The sequence below is a fragment of the Cricetulus griseus genome, chromosome 2 (genome assembly GCF_003668045.3).
Source record: "Cricetulus griseus strain 17A/GY chromosome 2, alternate assembly CriGri-PICRH-1.0, whole genome shotgun sequence".
Lineage (NCBI taxonomy): Eukaryota > Metazoa > Chordata > Mammalia > Rodentia > Cricetidae > Cricetulus > Cricetulus griseus.
This window is the reverse complement of record NC_048595.1, coordinates 437,787,836-437,810,617: the sequence shown is the minus strand read 5'-3', so window position 1 is coordinate 437,810,617 and position 22,782 is coordinate 437,787,836. Positions and strand designations below refer to the sequence as shown.

At 40.8% G+C, this 22,782-nt stretch overlaps 1 protein-coding gene across 1 annotated transcript in view; it reads right to left on the bottom strand.

Moving 5' to 3' along the window:
• Positions 1–1,817: 1,817 nt before the first annotated feature.
• Positions 1,818–22,782, bottom strand: part of LOC100760261 (26S proteasome non-ATPase regulatory subunit 1) — a 71,445-nt gene continuing 50,480 nt past the window's right edge. The window contains exons 18-25 of the mRNA XM_027397443.2: positions 22,136–22,252; positions 13,743–13,845; positions 12,253–12,422; positions 10,046–10,138; positions 7,967–8,053; positions 7,022–7,168; positions 4,356–4,511; positions 1,818–2,034 (exon numbers count right to left, since the gene is read on the bottom strand). Coding sequence (XP_027253244.1) covers positions 4,365–4,511; positions 7,022–7,168; positions 7,967–8,053; positions 10,046–10,138; positions 12,253–12,422; positions 13,743–13,845; positions 22,136–22,252 — 864 coding nt within the window. The 3' untranslated portion in view covers positions 1,818–2,034; positions 4,356–4,364. The remainder of the gene's footprint in view (positions 2,035–4,355; positions 4,512–7,021; positions 7,169–7,966; positions 8,054–10,045; positions 10,139–12,252; positions 12,423–13,742; positions 13,846–22,135; positions 22,253–22,782) is intronic.

Genomic DNA, 22,782 nt, shown 5'->3' with positions numbered 1-22,782 from the left:
TTACTTACAGAGCGACCTAGCCAGCCGGCGGGGCAGCAGTAAGTATAGCAAGCCGAAGATGAAAACTAAAGCATGATGAAAACTAAGTATCCCTCACTCTTAAACTTTCCCTACGTCACCCTGACCACGCCCTTGAAGGCATGGTCAGGCACACCAGTAGCCAGCCCCTAAGCAGGCGTGGCTACAACATCCCCTACAGGAGGTAGACTCACCTTGGGGCAGTGAGCAGTGAGAAAGGAGAGTGGAGTTATAGTCATTGTAGAGATCCAAAGTGGAACCACGGCTGAAAGCTGAGTCTCTGGTGTGGACAGCTAGGTGGAGGTGTGAACATTAGCTCAAAGCAGGAGAGAAGGCTGGGTACCAAGTATGCTTAGATATGCTGTGTTCATTGAGGCAGCCCAAACTTAAGACCAACACTTGTCCAAAACGAAGGAGAGGTCCAAGTCAGGAGGAAAATTAGAGCATGCCACAGGAGGGATGGCGAGGACCTCTGTCTGCTTTCTGGACGGGGTCTTGCCGTGTAGCTGAAGCTAAGCTTAAAGTTTCCAGTGCCCAGCTTCAGTCTCCTACTGGGATAAAAGGACCTGGTTCACAAAAAGGAGTTGTAAAAGACAGGGATCCTTTATCTACATATGTGAAGAGGGACTGGATTCTAGATCTGGTCCAGTCTCTGAAACCAAACCACCTTGTTACATAGTCCAACTAGCCTTTCATCGTAGAAAGGTGAGACCCAGGAACATCTAGGTGGGAATAGTTTCACCTTTCCCTTTCCATTGCTTCTACAGAGGCCCCCAACTTCTAGCTTGTATCTGATCCCCGTGACTTTATTCTGCTGTCAGCTTCCAGCAGTATATATTTCCCAGGAAATCTAGGGAAAAAGCAAATCCACCAGGAAATAGTCACATGATACTTGTCCAAGTGACCATTGCACTTTGCAACCTGCACATTAAAGCCACCATCAGTTCAATACTCCAAGGTACTACCTAATGAGAATCTGTGCTGACTTCTTCCTTAAGCAGGCTAGCGAATATACTGCCTCTTCCCAAATCACTCTTTTGGATGATGGTATCCTCAAGACACTTCTTTTCTCGGTCATTTCATGTATTAAGGGAAATGTAAGAGATAACTGTCTGAAATGCAAGCAACATTGGAACTCGAACAGGAAGGGCATAGCTAATGAGAAGCTAGGAAATTAGATAATTTCTTTTATAGAATCAGCTGATACTGAGGAAACAGGGAATTTACAAAGGAGGGGACACAATGAAATTAACTATGTGGAACGATCCTTGAGAATCAGTAACCTTTAGACCTGGACCTAACAGGACTGGATAGATGAGTGCATTAGGGCTGACCTCTCTAGAGGTTTATATATTCATTTACCTCCATATCTGGGCTGGAGATATAGTTCATAGCTCAGTGGTAGAACACTTGTATAGCTGCAGAAAACCCTGGGCTCAATTTCCAGCACTGCAACAGAGTTCTTCAAAGATCGTCTCCTAAGTTTAAGTCAAAGAATCAAAGCCCTCCCTTCCTAAAAGCTGGGGTTATTAGCAGGTGCCACCAAGCTTATTAGCTTATGGTGGTGGCATCAGATCCATTAAAAACAAAACAAAAAAACAGGTTGAAAAAATAAATCAAGTGTACTTAGGAGGCAGACAGGTAGATCTCTGTTGAGTTTGAGGCCAGCCTGGTCTCCATAGTGAGTTCCAGGACAGCCAGGGCTACATACAGTGAGACGCTGTCTCAAAAATACAAAACAAAACAAAAATAACAAAAAGAGAGAAAGAAGAAAGAAAAGCCAATCAATTAAAGTCTTGTTGATCTGGAGATTTTAACATATTTATTTGAAAACCAAATTCTGTGAAAGAGCACACTAAACAGTCATGTTATCTTCTTCTCAACCAAAGACTCGGGACACAGGTTCTGTAGGTCAGCATAGCAATGATGTGTGCATCGAGTAGGTCTAGTGTGGGTTCCCTCACAGACATCGCAGTATGTGCCAGGATAGACATCTTCAGCTGAGAATGTGAAATCCTGGGAAAGAGAAAGTGGCAGAAGTTGATATTGTTCATTATTCCCAAACTTTAAAAAAAATTACTAGTTGAAATCTAAACCCAGCTCCACTCAGCATCTGCAGCCCTGTTATGCCAGATTCCTAATGAGTATTCCACCCTTTAAAAAAACTCCTAAGAGGTCAATGTCTAGCTGTGTCCTGAATTATACAACCTGGCTGGTCTCAGCAAGACATTACAGCATGAGCATGCTGGGCAGGTAAAGGGGAAAGAGAGATGGGGGGAGAGAGGAGGGGAGAGGGAGAGGGAGAGGGAGAGGGAGAGGGAGAGGGAGAGGGAGAGGGAGAGGGAGAGGGAGAGGGAGAGAGGAGAGAGAGGGAGAGAGAGAGAGAGAGGGAGAGGAGAGAAGGAGAGGAGAAAGAGGGAGAGAGGGAGAGGGAGAGGGAGGGGGAGAGGGAGAGGAAGGGGGAGAGAGAGAGGGAGAGAGAGAGACCTAATACAAACCTTCCACTCTACGATTCGGTCTCTGAGGCAGGGTTTTATTTTATAATGGCAGGGTTTCTGTCTTCAATTGCTAATCTCTGTATGCCCTGGTGCTAGATTTGTAACTTGTCTGTTCTGTGTATGTTGCTGACTCAGGACCTTGTGTGGCGCCAAAACAAATCTCTATCACTGAGCTATATCCCCAGCCCTTAATGTATTTCTTATACTACTGTAGCAAATGATAGCTCCTATTTTCTTTCTTTACAGAAGTTATTTGTTTTGTGTGGGTCTATATTATGTGTGCACAACATGCCTGTGGAGGTCATCGGACTACATTTGGAAGTCCCTCCTCTCCTCCCACCTCGTGGGCCTCAGGGATTGAACTCAGGCTGTCAGGCTTGGTGGCAAGCACATTTAGCTCTGAGCATCTCCCTGACCTCCTACTTTCTTTAGAGTAAAACAAATTCATATTTTTCTGAAAATGTCTGTTACGTTAGTGAAACTAAAGAAATCATTACATATCTTTTATGTGTTTTCAGATATGTGATGATTATAAAAAATGAGGGAATTAAAATAGTGAGTTTCTGTAATTACAATTATTTCAAGTTTCACAAGCTAAGGATCCCCTTATTTTTTTAAAAGAATAATTTAATTTTTTTATTTCATGTGCATTGTTGTTTTGCTGGCATGTATGTCCGTGTGAAGATGTCAGGTCCCTTGGAACTGGAGCTACAGGCAGTTGGGAGCTGTCATGTGGGTGCTGAAAATTGAACTTTATGTTCTCTGCAGAAGTAGGCAGTGCTCTTAACTACGGAGCCATTTCTCCAGCCACCCCTCCCCTCTCCACCTTAGTTTTAAACAACTAGCATAATCATTTTTTAACAACCAGAGAAGTGTCTGTGGTATGGTTTGACCCCAGGTTCTTTTTTTTTTTTTTTTGGTTTTTCCAGGTAGGCTTTCTCTGTGTAGCTTTGGAGCCTGGCCTGGCCTGTAGGCCTGGCTAGCCTCAAACTCACAGAGATTCACCTGCCTCTCCCGTCACAGTGCTGGGATTAATGGTGTGCACCACCACCAACTGGTGACCCCAGGGTCTTTATAGGGTACCGTTTCTAAGGACATCAGATGTCTTAAAGCTCCACCAAATACGTGAAAGGGGCATTAGTAGAAAGCCTATGCCTATACACGGCTGTAATCCCAGTGCTCAGGACAGTTGGATCTCTGTGAGTTCGAGGCCAGCATGATCTATAGTGAGATCCAGGACTGCCAGGGCTACAGAGAACCTGTCTGAAAAGAACAGGGCATGGCCTATGAATGACTAATTATGACTGCTCTCCCCAAGAAGCTTACAAGAGTACACATCGATTCTAGTCCCTTTATCACCAAGAACATCCCAGCTGTTCTGCTGGGGAACAAGAAGCACCTTGTTATATAGCCAATTCTGGCCTTGAAATTCCTGTGTTGGTTTATGGGTATATGCCACCATGCCTAGCTTTGTTTAGCTATTTTTAAGAAGACTTTCGCCAAGCGGTGGTGGCACACGCCTTTAATGCCAGCACTCGGGAGGCAAAGGCAGGTGGATCTCTGTGAGTTTGAGGCCAGCCTGGTCTACAAGAGCTAGTTCCAGGACAGCCTCCAAAGCCACAGAGAAACCCTGTCTCAAACCCCCTTCCCCCCAGAAGATTTTCTTCTGGGGCCAGCTCCCTATCTCCTTCAGGCTTAAGAACAGTCTGCAGACTACTGGCGTTGAGGAGCCGGCAGAGCGTTACAGAAAAATGCACATGTAGTCCATGTGCATGGGTTGAGAAGCTTTAAAGCTATTTGGGTAAAAAAGGAACAAACAGGAGACTGACGAATACTTACCCTTGGTCCTTAATCATCAATATACTCAAATGGCTCTGGGGGCTCTGGCTCTTGTTCCTCCTCTTCAATTTTCGGGCCGTGTGCTGCCACAGGTTCAACAAGTTCTTCAATGTCTTCACTGGTGTCTTTCAGAATTATGATGCCTCCAATGGAGAGCTGTACACACACACGGGCAGAGGAAAACAGTAAGTGCCACTCACATTTCACAATGCTCTGCCATCTAGAGTGGGTCCTTGTTAAATGGGCCCTCAAACACTTGCTGCGCCAGGTAAAGGCTGAGGGAGAATTACATTAGTGTAAAAAACTCCTATCCAGGGGCTGGAGAGATGGCTCAGAGGTTAAGAGCACCAACTGCTCTTCCAGAGGTCCTGAGTTCAATTCCCAGCAACCACATGGTAGCTCACAACCATCCGCTATGAGATCTGGTGCCCTCTTCTGGTGTGCAGATATACATGGAAACAGAATGTTGTATACATAATAAATAAAATCTTAAAAAACAAAAACAAAAACAAAAAAGCCTCCTATCCAGGGAGGACTGCCAACTTAACCCAGTGCACGGTGGATGTTGCATCCCAACTCAAGAAGTGCTTCCCAGACAAAGAAATGATTATTAGCCTAGATCTGACTATGGGTAGAATGTTTACTGTCCCTACATAGCACTCGGCTACCTTCCTACCCTACTCAAGACAGTGGTCTTGGATCAGCAACTTTATTACCACTTGAGAGCTTGTTTAAAACATGGGAAAGCTAGCCCCAACCTGAAGACCACCTCCTGGAAACTTTTAAAAAGATTTTTTGCTTTTATTTATGTGTATAGGTGTTTTGTCTGCATGAATGGCTGTGCACCAGGTGTGTGTAATAGCTGAGGAGGCTAGAAGAGGGCACGGAATTCTCTGAAACTGGAGTTACCGGTGGCACTGTGAGCTGCCATGTGAGTTTGGGGAACAGAACAGAATTCTCTACAAGAGTAACAAGTACCCCTAGATCTTTGATGTGAATGTATATTATAGTTTTTTGTTGTGCTCTCACACACACATAAATGGCTGAACTATCTCCCCAGCCCAGTATTACAGTTTTGAAGCATTCTAGTCTATTTGTGTGATTCAAGAAAATTTACAAATAAAAGGTTGTTTTTTCTTCCAGCAATTCCAGAATGCCAGAGAAAATAATAAATGCAACATATATCTGAGTGTTTTCACTGTAAACTAGAAACCACTGTGATGTAAGTAATGAGAAACCAGATGGAAAGACAAAGGAAAGTAGTAGCAATTCTATTAAGCCCTCTCTCAGCCTATTAACTGATTCAAACGCCAAACTAGTCAACCATTTCTGGTATGCTAATCTTATTCTATTTGCTTGTCTGTGTCAAAGGAAATGGAAAACTGCTCTCTGTAATCGAATCAGTCAACAGTGGCAAGGCACATCTGGAAAAAGCACACTTCTACAAAGCACGTTACAGGGAAGGGAAGAAGCATAAGACATCAGTCAAAGGACTCACGTGGGTCAGTATCTCTGCAGCTGAACCTAATCTGATTTTACTCATCAAGACTCTGCCCTGCCATGCTGTAAAACTGGTGTGCCTTCAAGAATTTCTAGACTACGCACAGCAAAGAATCTACAGCTCTCTCCCTTAAGAAGTTGCTTTTCTTGCAAAGAATGCATTCTATGAATGGATTCTGCCTTAACTACCAATAGCCCAAGAACAACAGAGAATATGACCACTGCCCTCATTTTCCATGGCCTAAAAGTTTATGTGAATTCCTAATGGAGTAAATGGAGATGAACCTCCAAGCAGAATAAAATATCCACTCAGAAGAGATCTCCAAGTTTCTGGAAACCTGTAACTATGGGTTCTAACTTCTACTATATGCTCATCAGAGCTAAATGATCTCACTCTCACTCTGCAACACAATCCACACATCTAAAGAGCTGCTTATAGCCGTATCTCATTTTAGGTTAATGCTTCCCATGCTGGCAAAAAAGTTCATTTGCTAAGGAGAAGGTAATATATTCTGCTGAAGACTAGGCTGGCCTTTGCCTCTCAAGTGATGGGATCAAATGTGTGTGCCAGCACACTGGGCTACATATTAATGTCTTTGATCTGTGCCTATTAGTTGAGATAATTCTATTTTACAAATGGAAGAAACAGAAAGAAACATTTAGCACTTGGACCAAGGTCACAAAGCCTAGGAAGGAAGATTAAACTCAACCCAGTATCTGGCTTTGTAGTTATGTGCCTCAATTTGTGACAGAAGAGAGAATATAGTTCTTAGGAATTACGATAGCAGGTGGTGGCAGTGTACACCTTTAATTACAGCACTTGGGCGGCAGGGTTGGGGAGCTCTGTGAGTTTGAAGCCAGCCTGTTCTATAAAGTGAGTTCCAGGACAGCCAGGGCTATTATATAGAGAAGCCCTGCCTTGAACCCTACCTCCTCTCCCCCCTCCCCCCAAAATTTACTAGAGAAAAGAAAAGCTCTCCAAAAATATCTATGAGGCTGAGGGAATGTTTTTTGTTTTTCCAGGAGCATGTGCTTTTCTTTTTTTTAAGGTATTAGTTACCTTGCTCTGAAATACTTTGGGGATTTCTCCTCTTCTGCCAGTCTTACCTAGTCCTCCAGATTAACACCCCACCAGCAAATACAGCTAAGAGTCATTGGTAACTTACTGGTTTGAAAGGCTGGTATCTGCAGGTCTCTGTCATGGTTAAGACCTTTAGCTGGGCAGGCATAACTCGTGCTGGATTATCCAACAGCTGGAAGTTTGGTTCAGGTTCTTTTTTCTTCTCTTTCTCTTCCTTCTTTTCTGCTTCATCCTAGGATGAGAGGAAAGCCATCAATAAAGGGTCACTTTTGTCCCACATCTGCTAAGTCTGTAGGCCACTGTCGGGTACAAAAGGCAGTGACAGGTACAAAGTACAGCTAAGATGATACCAGACTCTACTCAGGGTGGTATGAATTGTTTTAAAGATGACAAGGGCATTCTACCAACAGAGATCAGAAAAGTGAGTCTATTTAAACAGATCATCGTCCATCTTCCTGAAAGTCTCGCTTTTTTTTTCCGAGTCACTGTCTACTCAGAACTTTGTTCTACAAAGCCTACTTTAGCTGTAACTTTCTCTCTGAACTCATTCCTGTTCTGTATTGGTCTACCTTCCCACAAAAGGACACTGTTTTGGTGGGAATGTGAAATATCCTCTGTAAGCTCATGTATGTGAACATCTGGGAGCTTTCTGAATATGGGGCCTCACTGCTGAAGGGGTGGGCCTACAGGGTGTGGAGTGGCTCTGCTCTGCTCTGCTGCCAGCTTGAACTCTCTGCTTCCTGATCAAAACATGAACAAGCCATGTTGCACACTCCCACTGTCAAAGATGACGCCCCAGCCACCATCCCTCACCCCTTAAAACCATGAGCCCAAACCTTCTTCTCTCTGAAGTTGTTACAGCAACAAGAAAAGCTAATACAAACATGGTTTTCTAGAGTTTCTTTCTAACATAATGATGTGATTCTGTATGCTGGAAGCTGGATAATTAATTGAAAAAGCTCAGCACAAAGTACAACAGTGTTAAAGAAATCTGGACCACAACAGGTATTAACAAGAGATCTATACCCACCACTTCCATCTTCTCTTCTTCCTTTTTTTCTTTTTCTTTTTCCTTTTTTTTAGCTTTGGCAGTAATAGACAACACAGCAGTGGAGACCTAGAATCAGTCAAAATGGCAACTGTTATAATCTCTTCCCTACATACTAAGAAACAAGCCCAAGGAAACAGTCCTGCAGTGTGTCCCTGTTTTCCCCACACAAGCATCATGAAAGGGTTGCTTTTTGTATTGATTATAACACCATAGCCAGTGCAGCTCTGTAAACAACAAAACTACTGGAGAGTAATGGGAAAGCAAGCAGGACATTAAGTAAGATACACCATTGCTGCTACTATCATCTTTAGCTACTGGAGCTGTGTCCTAAACAACCACTGTCTTGTGATCTGCCTTGGGTGTCAATTTGCCTTCATCTACTTCTGAGGCACAGACTTGTTGGCTTTATGGGGAAAGCACTGGAAAATTCTGGGTCATAGAGATGTTCTTACAACTAGAAACCTTAATGGTAATACACAATAGCTATGAGTGGTCTTTCTTGATGAATCTCACTTGAAATTAAGGGGGAAATAAAACTTTGAAAATGGAGTAATAAATGCATTGTGAAAGGATATTCATTGGTTGCTATCTTGAATGTGGTCAGTTGTAAAATTAACTCTACTTATACAGAAAACGTAAAGCAAAATCAACAAATACTTAATATGAAACATTATCTTAACGTAAGGAGCAATTTTCCCCACATAAGCATCATGAAAAGCTTGCTTGTTTTTGGTAATACACATGAAAATAAATAATATGAGTTACATTTTTTTTTTCTCCCCGAGACAGGGTTTCTGTGTAACAGCCTTGGCATCCTGGAACTTGCTTTGTAGAGCAGGCTGAACTCAAACTCACAGAGATCTGCCTGTCTCTGCCTCCTGTATGCTGGGATTAAAGGCAGGTGCCACCGATGTCTGACAATATGAGTTACTTTTGACCACACAATTCCACACCTACTATTCTAAGTGACAGATAAAACTACACAAGAACACAAATATGTATATAAACACTTTTATTGTAGCCTCATCTGCAGTATATCAAATAAAAAAAGTCCTTAAATGTACACCAGATAAAAGGATCAGCACTTAGAAAATGCTGGTGTTTTGGTTTAAGAGGTACTGACAAAGAGAACAGAGCAAACTCTTGCACATTGTAACTCTTGTGCCATGGGCTGGGATACCAAGAAAGGAAAAGGCTCTTTCCTTTATATTTAAGTCTAATGTTAGCCATCACCTCAAGTTTGCTTTTAAAAAACCCAACAAGGCTAGGGTTGGAGAGATGGCTCAGCAGCTAAGAGCACATGCTACTCTTCCAGAGGACTTGAGCTTGGGTCCCAGCATCCATGCCAGGCAGATCGGCTGACAACTTACTGTAACTCCAACTCCAGAAGGGATTGATGCTGGTTTCTAGTCTTTAAGGGCCCTAGTGCTCAAATGTGCACACGCGCACGCGCACACACACACACACACACACACACACACACACACACACACACACACACACACAGACAGAGACAGACAGAGAGAGAGAGAGAAGAGAGAGAGAGAGAGAGAGAGAGAGAGAGAGAGAGAGAGAGAGAGAGAGAGAGAGAGAGAGAGAGAGAACAGGCTGTAGACATAGCCCAACCATTAAGAGCACATACTATACTATACTATACTATACTATACTAAACTATACTATACTATACTATACTATTCTTCCAAAAACCAGAGTCTGGTTCCCAGCACTCACATCAAGCAGCTCTCAACTGCCCGTGACTCCAGCTCCAAGACACATCTCATGTCTCTAGTTTCTGTGGGTACCACATCAGATGAATATCCTCCACATACAGATAATTAAAGCTGTGCAGCATGATGGTGCATGCCCTTCATCTTTATATCCGGAGTGCTGTGAGTTTGAGGTCAGTCTGATATACTATCAAGTTACAGGTTAGCCAGGACCCCATAGTCAGACCCTACTCAAACCAACTGACCCACCAGATTTAAAGACTGTATCACTTAAACAGTTAGTAGCTTCTCTAACAAGGAAAAATGTTACTCAAAGACTCAGATAACGTACCTTTTCCTTTTCTTTTTCTTTTGGTACTTCCAGAGGGGCAGGATATGCGAATGTGGATGGTTTACAATTTGATTTATATTGAACTTTTGGCATCTGAAGAAATAAAACATTCTTTTGTTTTCTCCATGGAAATAATATCAAGGCATGTATTCAGTTCTTAACAAGCATACAGACGCAAAGGGAGATGGAAAGTTTCCATGCAAGTTAAATGTTCAACAACAAAGCTGGTTCCATGTTAGTGCTCAACGAAAAGCAATGTGAACTAATTTTGGTACTCAGTTTCCTACAGATCCTAAAGCTTTGCCACAGAACAAGCATCATTTTCTCTCGTGCTTTCTCCAAACCACCCAGTGTTAGTGGGCTAAATGCTATTCATGCTGTGAACATGGGAATAATTGTTACCTACTGAGTAAAGAGCTACAGATTCCTTCTGCTTAATAAATACTCACGACCATTCCTTGTACCACACTGACAACTTATTAGTCTGCATACAGTTTCCTTACCACACAATTGTGCTTCTAACACAGGCCTAATGGAAAACTAGCTTCATATTGCTTATGGAACAAACCTGCTCTCTAGCCTGCATCTTTCTTTACTTACCTACTTTGCATTAATGAAAAATGGAAATAAGCACCACATTTGCCAAGACAGGAACTTATCTTGTCTATCTCACTTTCATTGTTTAGAATGAAACAGTATAAAATTGGCAGACTGCAAGCCTCCAAAGATTACATAGGGGGTTTAATGACAACGTTAAATATCAAGGATTAGGAAAACAAAATACTGTTGTTTTGAGAAATAAAGATGCGGTGAGTAGTTTTAACATTGAAATATTTACTGAAGAATAGTTGTACAGCTATAATGAAATATTAGTATAAGGAATTACTTAAGACAAATTTGAGCTTAAAAAAAATCATTCTGAAAATTTAACAAAATATCTTAAAAAAAAAAAAAAAAAAAAACAGTGATGGCAGGATATAGGAGGTATTTAAAAGCCCAAAAGCCTTTAAGGAAGAACAAGATGAATCATCAGGTCACAGGACTGGGAAAAACCTAATCACAAACCCCATTAAAAATGTGATTAAAAACTGTGAGGACAGGGCACGTAGCACGTAAAACTTTTAACCTTTGCAATCAATTTTGTTCTGTCAGACTCCCTGATTCCTCACTGCTGGTCTTGTTTCTACCACTATCGCCTGCATTTCTTTCCCTTACACTAGTAATCCTTTGTTAAGCAGGCAAGGAGGTCTTTGTGCTCACAGAGAAGAAGCACTGGGGGAACCAGTAATGTTAAACATGCAGGGCTGTCTCTTTAAAGAGAGAGATGTCTAATCTGTTTTCCACCCAGAGGCTGAGAGCGGATGTGGTTAACAGCCTGATGACCTCTGTGCTATCTGTGTGGCTGGACACAACCCAGGGTCCTCCCCAGACCCTTATCATGAGCTTGTTTTTCTCAGTCAATCTATAGAACCCATCTTTATGGAACATAGGTACTTTATAAGGTAGTCACAGCTTTGTTGTACATAAGAGACTGCGTTAATTATTGTCGGGAAATTTTTCTCCAAACTGTGCTATGCTTAAATATGCCTAAAATAAACCACTCAGGGTCAGACTCTCAAAGTTTGAACCAACACTGGCTACTGAACTGTGCTGAACCTTCTGCTACCTTTGAATTAAAGTGGCCGAGCATGGTGGCCCAGGCCTAGAATTCCAGTGCTCTGGAGGTTAAGGCAAAGGGATGCTGACTGAGTTCAGAGATCACTGAGCTACACAGAATGACTCTATCTATCCCCCAAACCAAAAATACTAGCCAGGCATAGTGGCACATGCCTTCAATTCAAGTATTCTGGAGGCAAAGACAGATAGGTCTCTGTAAATTGAAGGCCTGCCTGGTCTACATAGTTAATTCCAGGCCAGTCAGGAGTGAGACCCTATTGCAAAACAAAAAACAAACCAAACCACCCAAAATACACAGAATGGCTTATAAAATCTCTTCATAGTTTTGTATTAAGTACCCCATCATTCCCTCTCAAAAGAGGTGTCCAGTGTTACACAGTTAGCAAATGTTTCCTTTCAAAACTGCCACAGACACACTCTACTCCGTAAGGACTAAGTGCTAACTCAGATTGAACGAAAAGATGCTACCTGAAACAGTCACCTTTCAAGTTTCACAGATATCCCACAAAGCTTAGGACTCACAGACATACCTTTAAGTCCTTATTAAGGCCAATGACACAGGTAGGGGTATAAGCCAATGACAGGAAGTGCGAAAGGGGAAACCAGAACCAGAACTGGGTAAAAACAAGGACGCCAACCACAGAAGGCATATGAGTGTGCCCAGTCCTGGACTGTAAGGAGATTGTGACATTGTGACCACCTGCAGAAAAAGACAAAGACCATGAGCAGAGCAACCCATCAAGATGAAAAGTTATTTCTAGGTACTCACTAGGGAAGCAGCTAGTGATTTAGTTTTTTTGTTTTTCTTTGAGACAGACTCTCAGTCCTGGAGCTCACTATGTAGACCAGGTCAGCCTTGAACTCACAGAAATCAGACTGCCTCCACCTCCTGAGTGCTGGGATTAAAGGTATGTACCATTGCATCCAGTAATTTATTTTATGTGTATGAGTGTTTTGCTTACATATATGTATATGTACTATGTGGGTGTCTGATGTCCACAGGGGCAGAAAAGGGTGTTGAATCCTTGAAACTTAGCTACAGGAGGCTGTGACCCACCTGATGTAGGTTCTGGGAACTGAACTTGGGTCTTCTCTAAGAGCAGAAAGTACTCTTTAACCATTAAGCCGTATCTCTAGCCCCACAAAAGGAAAATTCTAACAATTAATTTTGGGTTCCAAACGTTTCCCAAGGAAGAATACAATAAATAATGAAATCAGCTGATTATGATCAGGAGTTTGTACTGTGAGAAGGTGAATGGATTGAACCTCAACCTGTTCTGTCTCTTGCCACATCCTTTAGATTACCCTTTTGGGGAGTATAGAGAAACACAGCTTGAAAGCCAGCGAATTAAGAGTGGAGAGCCAAGCTATTAGTTAAAGAGCTGGATTTTTGCAGGATGTAGTGGTATATGACTATCTATGATCCCAGTAACCTTGGACTACAGAGTGAACCCTGCTACTCCTCCCACAAAAGAAACCCCAGATGAAAGTCACCGAACACTTTACTAAGTAACTAGAACTGTTCTAACTTCTCTCCAATATTTCTAACACTCCCAACACTATGAGGTAGACCTTACAAAGCAAGAAAGAGAACAAAGAGAGAAAATAATTTGAGCTTATACAGCTGTTGTATACAAGGATTAGGACTTGCTAAGCACTTGTCAGCTACTTGTAAGAGGTTGAGGTAAGAGGATAGCAAGTTCAAGACCAACCAGGGCAACTAATAGACCCTGCCTCATAATAAAACATAAAAATGGGTAATACTCAGTGGTATAATTACATTCCATGTGTGATGTCCTGGGTTCAGTCTTCAGCAGGGAGGCAAGAGGGAATAGTGAGTGTGTGTGTGACATATATGTTTGTGCTTGAATAACTGAAAATTATCTCTGGAAACTATACACTCCTCAAGTTCTACCCTGAAATAATTTGCTTCAGACTCAATTTCCATGATGTCATACAGATCATTAGATTAGCTATTTCATTAGATTTACATACATCTGGAAGACCTAAGAACATTTACCTGCATCCAGTATGCCTTGGGCCAGAATAGCGCCAAATTTGGCCATGACATCATCATGCTTGTCATTGATGACTTTGGAATACAGCTGCCTGAACTGATTCACCTGAAAAAGCAAGAAGAAAAATTATGGTCTAACTCTGTCCATTTGTGACATTAAAAAGCACCCAATAAGCTGCTTACGATATTGAGACTGATCTCTCAATTTCAAGACATTTAGAAGATGGAGATGGACCAGATGTGAAGGCAGAACAATTCTGTGCTTGAAATCAGTGTTCCGACTTCTTAGTGTGGGAGCATGGGCTGTTTTCAGTCCTCATTCCACAGTGGATGATTCAGACTCAAGGGAATGCTGAATAAGATTTCATTCTGCACCAGGCAGTCAGCAGGCCCAAACAGTCCAAGCAAACACTAAGGCTTTTGTTGCACTTTGAATTACAGTTATGCTGCTTACTGTCAACCGAGCAGATCTTCTAACAGGCACAGCCGTTCGGTTCTACCTTATGTAAATGACCCTTCCCTCAGACTGTGAGTGTATTTACAAACATTAAGAATGTGCATTCTGAACACACAACAATTTTTGAAGACCTGGTCAGAATCAGTACTCTTTTTTTTTTTTTTTTTTTTTTTTTTTTTTTTTTTGAGACAGGGTTTCTCTGTGTAGCTTTGGAGCCTATCCTGGCACTCCTTCTGGAGACCAGGCTGGCCTCAAACTCACAGAGATCAGCCTGCCTCTGCCTCCCGAGTGCTGGGATTAAAGGCGTATACCACCAACGCCCGACCCAGAATCAGTACTCTTTATGATTCAACTTAGGGTGAGATTACCAGTAATTTTTGTATGCATTAGTATTTTCTGAAATTAAATATATATTGCTTTCATATAAAAAGGCTTATAAAATATTCTTAATAAATAAAGTGATTTCTTTAACTGTTTGGGTGGAGGTGGGGCACTATCTTATGCTTCTTCCATGTCTTACACTTCCTTGTTTTCCCGACAGTGCTTTCAAATGGTAGGCACTCAGGAAGAAGTCTGCTTGTTCAAGAAGCACATGATCATGGAGCTCCCCAAATCTGCCAAAAGCAGAAAACACCAGATTTGAGTTTCCTAACATAATGAGTTTAGCACACATTCTTTCAGAATCTCTTCTGTTTATATTGGTCTGATGGCTACAGTGCGGTCCTGTGGCTGAGTAACAGATTCAGACAGCCCTGGCATATGACTCTCTGCTCTTGGAAGCCTTTACTAGTCTGTCTGTCTGTCCTGTGTCCCTTTTCTTTTCATATGGGGTTTCTTGTAAAGTGTCCCAGGTCTCCTGAGCACAAATGATTCTTTTGCTGAAGCCTCCTTAGTGGCTGGGACCACAGGTATCTAACTGTATCTAACCACTTACCAGCTTTTCTGCACTCCAGTTTTTCCCTCTTGTGGAGGTTTATAACATCTCTCTCATCTATGTTCTAAAGACTACCGGAAGCAATACGTGGTCACATAAATATGAGGCATTTCATACTTAAGTGAGCACGGATGTCTTATGGAGGCAGAATCTTACTACCCTCTGGACTATCAGCTCTGCCACCTAAACACTGCTAACAAAACAACATTCTTAAAGATGGCTCTCAGTTTTATTCACTACTAAGTCATACACATCTGGCCATACCTCTTTAAAAACTATAATATCCACCATACTGAGTTCACAACTAATTTTAAATAACTTAATGTTTGATGTTTTTACTCTGGCTCAACAGGTCAAATTCCTTTGATTCCAAACTTGTTTTAGATGATGCTTACATTACCTTACATAGGATGGAAATTTTATGTGTTAAAGGTTTAAAAATATCTCATGAACTTATAAAAATAAATACCAAAATACTGCATGTACATTACAAGGGAGAATTTAAATACAATCTTATCATATCATAGTTTTCTAACTAGCTTCATGGTTTAGAATATGACGGTGCCATGGCCAAACACAGAGGTGTACATTACAACCCTGTCCGTCACTTGAGAGTGGAAGATGGCCCAAACTACACAGGGAGTCATCTATCTCAAAAAACAGTAAAACAAAAGGAATGGCAATACCCCCCCCCCCAAAAAAAACCTAGAACTTGTGGAAACTATTAACTTAAAATTAGGTTATTCTGTGATCCATGTGTTCTACTATGTACAAATTTCTAAAATCTACCCTTTCTAAAATCATGCATTTTAAATATTCATCATGCTCTGCATTTGATATCTTATACTACTAGAAAAACCAGAAAGGAACAAAATTCTCTGGAGCTATTTGTTCTGCAGAGCACATTCCCTTCCCTCCTTTCTTTCTTCTTCTTTCTGGCTGAAGAAATTATCTTGACATATCAGGAACTGGTTTGGAAGTTTTAATTTTTCTTTGACATCTGTGTTTAGAACTTCAACTATACAACTGTAATTCCTTCCATGAGATCCTTGAGGCCAAATGTATTTGGAATTTAGATTTAAAAACCTAACATGAGGACTGGAAAGATGGCTCAGTGGTAAAGAGCAGTAGCTCCTCTTTCAGAGGACCTGGGTTCAATTCCCAACCCTCACAGGGCCATTCTGTAATTCCAGTTCCAGGGGATCTGACCTTCTTCCTGGCCTCTGCAAGTATCAGACATTGCACCCATGTGGCATACAGACACATATGTAGGCAAAACACCCATACACATATATAAAAAAAAAAAAAGCCAATATGACATACACACCTTGTATTTCTGGTAGGGTGTGGAATAATATTCCATAATCAAATTAGTACTTTTGAAGTAGCAAACATACAGTTATATACCATAAGCAGGATAAAGGCAACAAATGACTCATTACTAGGTCAGATTTTACAGTCAACTGGGTCCTTTTGTTTTGTTTTTCAAGACAGGGTTTCTCTGTGGCTTTGGAGGCTGTCCTGGAACTAGCTCTTGTAGTCCAGGCTGGCCTCAAACTCACAGAGATCCACCTGCCTCTGCCTCCCAAGTGCTGGGATTAAAGGCATGTGCCACCCCCACCCCGCTCACCTGGGTCCTTAAAAGCAAACTTGTAAGATACTCTTACTGATAGCAACATGATTTCACCATGTAATGGTTTAAACTTGAGATGTCTGTCAAGATATTCTTACTGATAACTTCATGATTTCATTGTGCAATGATTTAAACTGAGATGTCTCAGTTCCTTGGTTCCTTGGTGGTGGTATTTTAGGTGGTGGAACCTTTAAGGCCAGTCCTAACTGGTTAAAGTAGGTCACTAGAAGGTCACTTTGAAGGTTATAGTAGTGGTTCTCAAACTTCCTAATGCTGCTATCCTTTAATATAGTCCCTCATGTTGTGGTGACCCCCAATCATAATATTTTGATGCTACCTCATAACTATAATTTTCTACTGTTATGAATCATAATGTAAATATTTAATATGTAGGATGTTGAAACCCATAGGTTGAGAACCACTGGGTTATAGCATAGCCCTGGTTCTGGTCTGTCTGCTACCTGATCCATTGCTATGCAAACAGCCCTCCCAGCCCCTCCATACTCTTGCTGACATGGAAAGAGTCATTCTGCCATGTCTTCTTTCTATGATGAATTAAAATTCCTTGAAACCACAAACCCAGATGATTTCCAGGAGGTATTTTGTTCACAGTCATGCAAAAATGACTAATAAAACTTATCACAATCATACATATTTTCAGTTTTCATCTGAATTTTATTAATTTTAACTATACAATAGTGTCTTTTTTTCTTTTCTTTTTGTTTTTTTTGAGACAGGGCTTTTCTGTGTAGCCCTTGCCATCCTAGAACTCACCCTGTAGACTAGGATGGCCTCAAACTCTTCAACAGGTGTTTGCCCACCTCTTCCTTCTGCGTGCTGGGACTCCACTCTAATAGTATATTATATCTTAAATATTTTATAAAATTTCATTTTTATAAACATTTTTCTACAGAGATGAGTATTTAAAAACCTAACTTCCTTAAACATTTTAAAAAAAAGTTCTTACATTAAAAAAGAACAGTGTGTGTGTGTGTGTGTGTGTGTGTGTGTGTGTGTGTGTGTATAGAGGTTAGAGAACAATTTTTGGGAGTGTAGTTTCAGGCATTGAACTCAGGTCATTAAGTTTGGTGGCAAATACCTGTACCTGTTGAGCCATCTCTCTGGCATAAAATTAAAACATTTATCAAATTCTAAATGCTAACCTTATACTTCTGGAAGTGGAAATGCTATTTTTTGATCAAGGAAAAAGGATTACAATTCTTTGGATTCATTTCTGATGAATCATGATAGTCAACAAAAGTCTAATCTAACCAAACTGCAACTTCATTTTAGAAGCAAGGAGTTTAACAAGCTTGGCTAAACACGATCCTGCTTCTCAACAGGTACTTGTCAATGGTGGGACAACACGTACTTGCCAGTGGTCAGAGAAGATTCTTTGTACCAGATCACAGAATAAATGTTGTCAAGATTAAGAAGAGCACTGGGTTTCATTATTATTAGTTCTAAATGGACTTTATCTATATGTATGTGAGTATGTATCCTTAGAGGCCAGAACAGAGCATTGGATATGCGACAGTTAGTGAGCTGCCTGATGTGGATGCTGGGAATTGAACTTGGATCCTCTACTAGAGCAGCAAGAACTTTTAAGGAAGGATTCATCACCTGCTCATCCCTGAGAGCTTATTTTTATATTGTAATTTTTTCATCTTTTTATACACTATATTACCATGTAAATGTTCAAATAAACTGCTAATGGTGGATTTCATTTAACAAGACAAACAACAGATGATTCATGAAGAAGGGAGTTAGGTTTTTAAGAGAAAATAGCTCCAATAACGTGTGCACTTAAAACCTTCTAAATTCTGTCTATAATAATACAGAAGTGTGTCTATGATCCTGGGTTTATGTTTCTGGGTGTGAACAAATGAGAAACTGATATAAACAAGTCAAAGATATACTGGTATTATTTAAACCAAGAGCACAATGTGCAGGCTAAGTGTTAGAACTATGACGTAATATTACACAAACACTTCAGATTTCCATTATGAATCTTACACAATATTCAAGTTCATTTTCCTTTGCATTTCTTTGAGGAAGTAGTAAAATTATTCTCTTTTTAATCATTTTTGTGTATATGGATGTTTTGCCTACATATAAATCTCTACACAATGTTTGTGTCTGGTGCCCAAGGAAGCCTGAAGAGGGTATTAGATCCACTGGGACTGGAGTGGTTGTTGAGTGTGTGGGTGCTGGAAATTTAACCTGAGTCCTTTGGAAGAGCAACCAGTACTCTTAACTGCAGACTCATCTCTCTAGCCCCAGGATATAATTCTTAATTCCCTCATATTTGTGTTTGAGTACTGATGTGAAAATGTAGAACTCTGGGGATTTGAGAATTTTGTTCTCTCTAAAAATACAGACATTTTCAGACATAGTTTTACTTTTGTAGTCAGGATATAAACATCTACATTTGACCAGCCAATATATATTAAATGCAGAGCTAGCAGCTATAGGTACATTTAAATTTTTATGTTTAGCATTTACTGTTAGTACATAGTATTTGTTTTGTGTGTCTGTGTGTGTGTGGGTGCCTGAGTGCCACAGTGTACACGTGGGAGTCACAGGACAACTAGTAGGAGTCACCCGCCGCCCCCACTATGTGGGACGCAGGGAGAGACCTCAGGCTTGCTGGCAGGCATCTTTACCCACTGAGCCACCTTGCCAGTACTACTTAAACTTTCTTAATTAGTATTCATTATTCTGATACAACCTTTGTTCATACCAGTTGAGACTTCATTCAAGATCATAACTTGCAATTATTCAAAAAAAAAAATCAATTGCTTAAACTGCTGTACCTTGTCTGCTTTTCTAAATGTGACATTTCTTAGAGTCAATTTAAAAATGAAAATCAAAAAAACCTGTAGTTTACCCTATTCTACTTCAAGAGTTCTGCTACTATTAGTGTGAGGTTATGACTACTAAAAAACACTGAAATTATTTCTTTCATTTCTTCTTCTTCTTCTTCTTCTTCTTCTTCTTCTTCTTCTTCTTCTTCTTCTTCTTCTTCTTCTTCTTCTTTTTTTTTTTGAGATAGGTTTTTCTGTGTAACCCCGCTCTCCTGGAACTTGCTCTGTAGACCAGGCTGGCCTTGAAACCAGAGATCTGCTTAGCTCTGCCTCCCAAGTACTAGGATCAAAGGCATGCGCCATCATGCTTGGCTCTGAAGCCTTGTCTCTGTCTGTCTCTGAGATAGGATCTCATGTAGCTTGGGACAGGCTCAGCCTTACTAATGGAGGGTGCCTTGAGCTCCTGGGATTACAACCAGGCACCTTCATACCAATTTCATTTTAATTAAGTAATTTATTTATTGTGTGTGAATGGAGGCCAGAGAAGAGTACCAGGTATGCCACTCTTACTCTGTCTGACTCCCTTCAGACAGGTCTCTTTCTCACTGAACCCGGAGCTTGGCTGGAAGTTGAAATCCCCAGAGACCCTCCTGTTTCTGTTTCTCACAGCACTGGAGTCACAGGGGCATTAGTGGCCATGTGTGACTTGTACATGGTGCTGGGGTACTCAGATCTTCCATTGTTACATAGCAAACATTCTTCCATGATGAGCTATCTCTTCAGCTCCCATATCTGGTTTAATCAAATTCTATAGCTAGAATATGAAGATGGCTAAACTTTTGTCTAGCTGACAACAGAAGCAATGTGAAAGCAATATGTGAGGTCCAAGTGGATAAATATTTATATGTGACTATTTGAGGAGGTGCATTCTTTAATGACATTGCTCAGCTGGATAACCGCCAAAGGCTCAGTGCAACATCAAAAGCAGAAATAAAAGCTACTCATACGATAGCTGCTATATTTAAAGCATGAAGAAATGTAGTCTGTGTTAGCAAAGATGTTTATGTTCTAGAAGACATAGTATACTAAGCAATTCTTGGGAAAAACAGGATGTGAAGTCAAGAGTTTATGTGTAATAATACAATTTTCAGAAACCCTGAAATGATTTTGAGAGAAGCACTGGGTAATGAGACAAGATGACAGTGGCTGCTTAGAAACTAAAGGCTTGTCAGACCAAGCTCTGTGGAGGCAGAAGGACACTGGAGAGTCTGGCAAGTGTGTCCCTCTTTCTCCTCTCTCCTCCTCTGCTTAAAATAAAGGTCTCTGTGCCTGCTGCTGAGGCTGAAGAGAGGCCAATGGCCTCCTCATTCCTTTCCTCTTCTGTTTTTGTTTTTATAAGACAATGTCCTCACTATGTTGTCCAGGTCAGCCTTGAATTTGTGACACCCCTGCCTTAGCCTCTTAGGTACTGCAACAACTTGCAGCTGCTAACACACCTGGCATGAACATTTTTTTTTTTTCTGTTAGTAATGCTTTGTTTTTTATTGCTTTTCAAATATATACACAATCAGTTCAAGGCTGCTAAATGCTCTAAAACTCTAAATACAATATTATGGAGACAGGCTAAGTATTTTTCTTTCTTCTTTTCTGTACTGGAGATTAAAACCAACACATATAACTTTACTACTGAGACCCCTCCCCCATCTGTTTTAATACTGAGTTAGTGTCTTTACTAAATTGTCTAGGCTGGCCTTGAAACCCCCTGTAGCTAAGGCAGTGCTAGAACTTGAGGCCCTCCTGAGAAGCTAAGATTACAGGTAGGTACCACTTTGCACAGGGCCAGTGGCTTACATTTCTACTGAATACATCAAGCAAGATAATTTCAGAATATACAAATAATACACACACACTTTCTGTTCTCAACAGAATGAAGTGTTTTGGCTGTGTCCAGAAGTACTGCAAAGCAAAGACTAATATGAGTTAAAAGCGACTGTCATGAGGGAAGTATTAAATAAGTACCTCAAATTTGGCTATGCTTAATCCAGAGCAGGTGCAGCCTATCTTTCTCCCTCAGCAAAGATCCAGAGAAAGAGGATTCAGAGGGACCACTTGGAGAACTCATGGTCAGAGGTGATTATGCACTGAATTTCACATTTAAAAGTGACAGGCATTAGTCAATAGCTGAGGCACTAACACCAAGACTACTTTAAAAAACTTCCTGAGCCACTGACACTCTGCCCAGGATTGCCTAGGAGGGTAAGAATGTAGATGCACCCTTTTAAGACCGAGGTTGGATATATACATAAAGTGAAGGTAGGGTGTCTCACTGCCTCAGAAGGCAGAAGCAGAAACGTCAGACTGTTTGAATTTGCATTCTCTAACTGGATACCCAGTCAGCCCTCTCGCATCTATTTAAAAGCACATGGAGAGGCAAAAACAAAATACCAAAACAAACAAAAAGCTGATTATTTTACTCCATGAGTTATAATTTCTTACTTTCAGTGACTAAGATAAATTACTAAAGAAAAGCCCCAACTCCCTCCCTTCTACAGTTTCTCTGCTCACCTTTGGACAAGTGATTTCGGTCTGCTGGATCATGATGAGAGCTGAGGCTATCAGGGCCCCTTGCCTCACGTAGTTCACAGGGTCATTTGTCATTGGCTCTAGTAAATTAATTGCTTCCTGCAATTGTTACAAACAAAAACAAACAAAACTTTAAATGAAGTTGAGATGGCTGTATTTTCAAAGCAGTCACTTTAAAAGGTATCTTAGGTTAAGGCAATGTTTAAGGTTCCTTTTTCTTTTTTTTTTTGAGACAGGGTTTCTCTGTGTAGCCCTGGCTGTCCTGGAACTCGCTCTATAAACCAGGCTGGCCTCCAACTTATAGAGGATCTGACTCCTGAGTACCAGGACTGAAGGTGTACGCCACCACTGCCTGGCTAAATTTCTTAAATAAAAGTAATCACATGCCAAATCTCTTTCGGCTAGGTACAGATACTAAGGTCACACAAATTATCTAGAAATAAAGCAGACTTGTTTAGTATGAGCAATAAAAATTTTTCAATGTATTAACTTGTCAGATGCCATGTTTCAAAGAACATTTGCTCCTAGATATCATATTAAGTTTAGAATAATATGGAAAGAAAAAGATCCAATTTGTATTTAACTTATGAGAGCTGACATAAATGTAAATGAAAAGCCTAAGAGGAAAA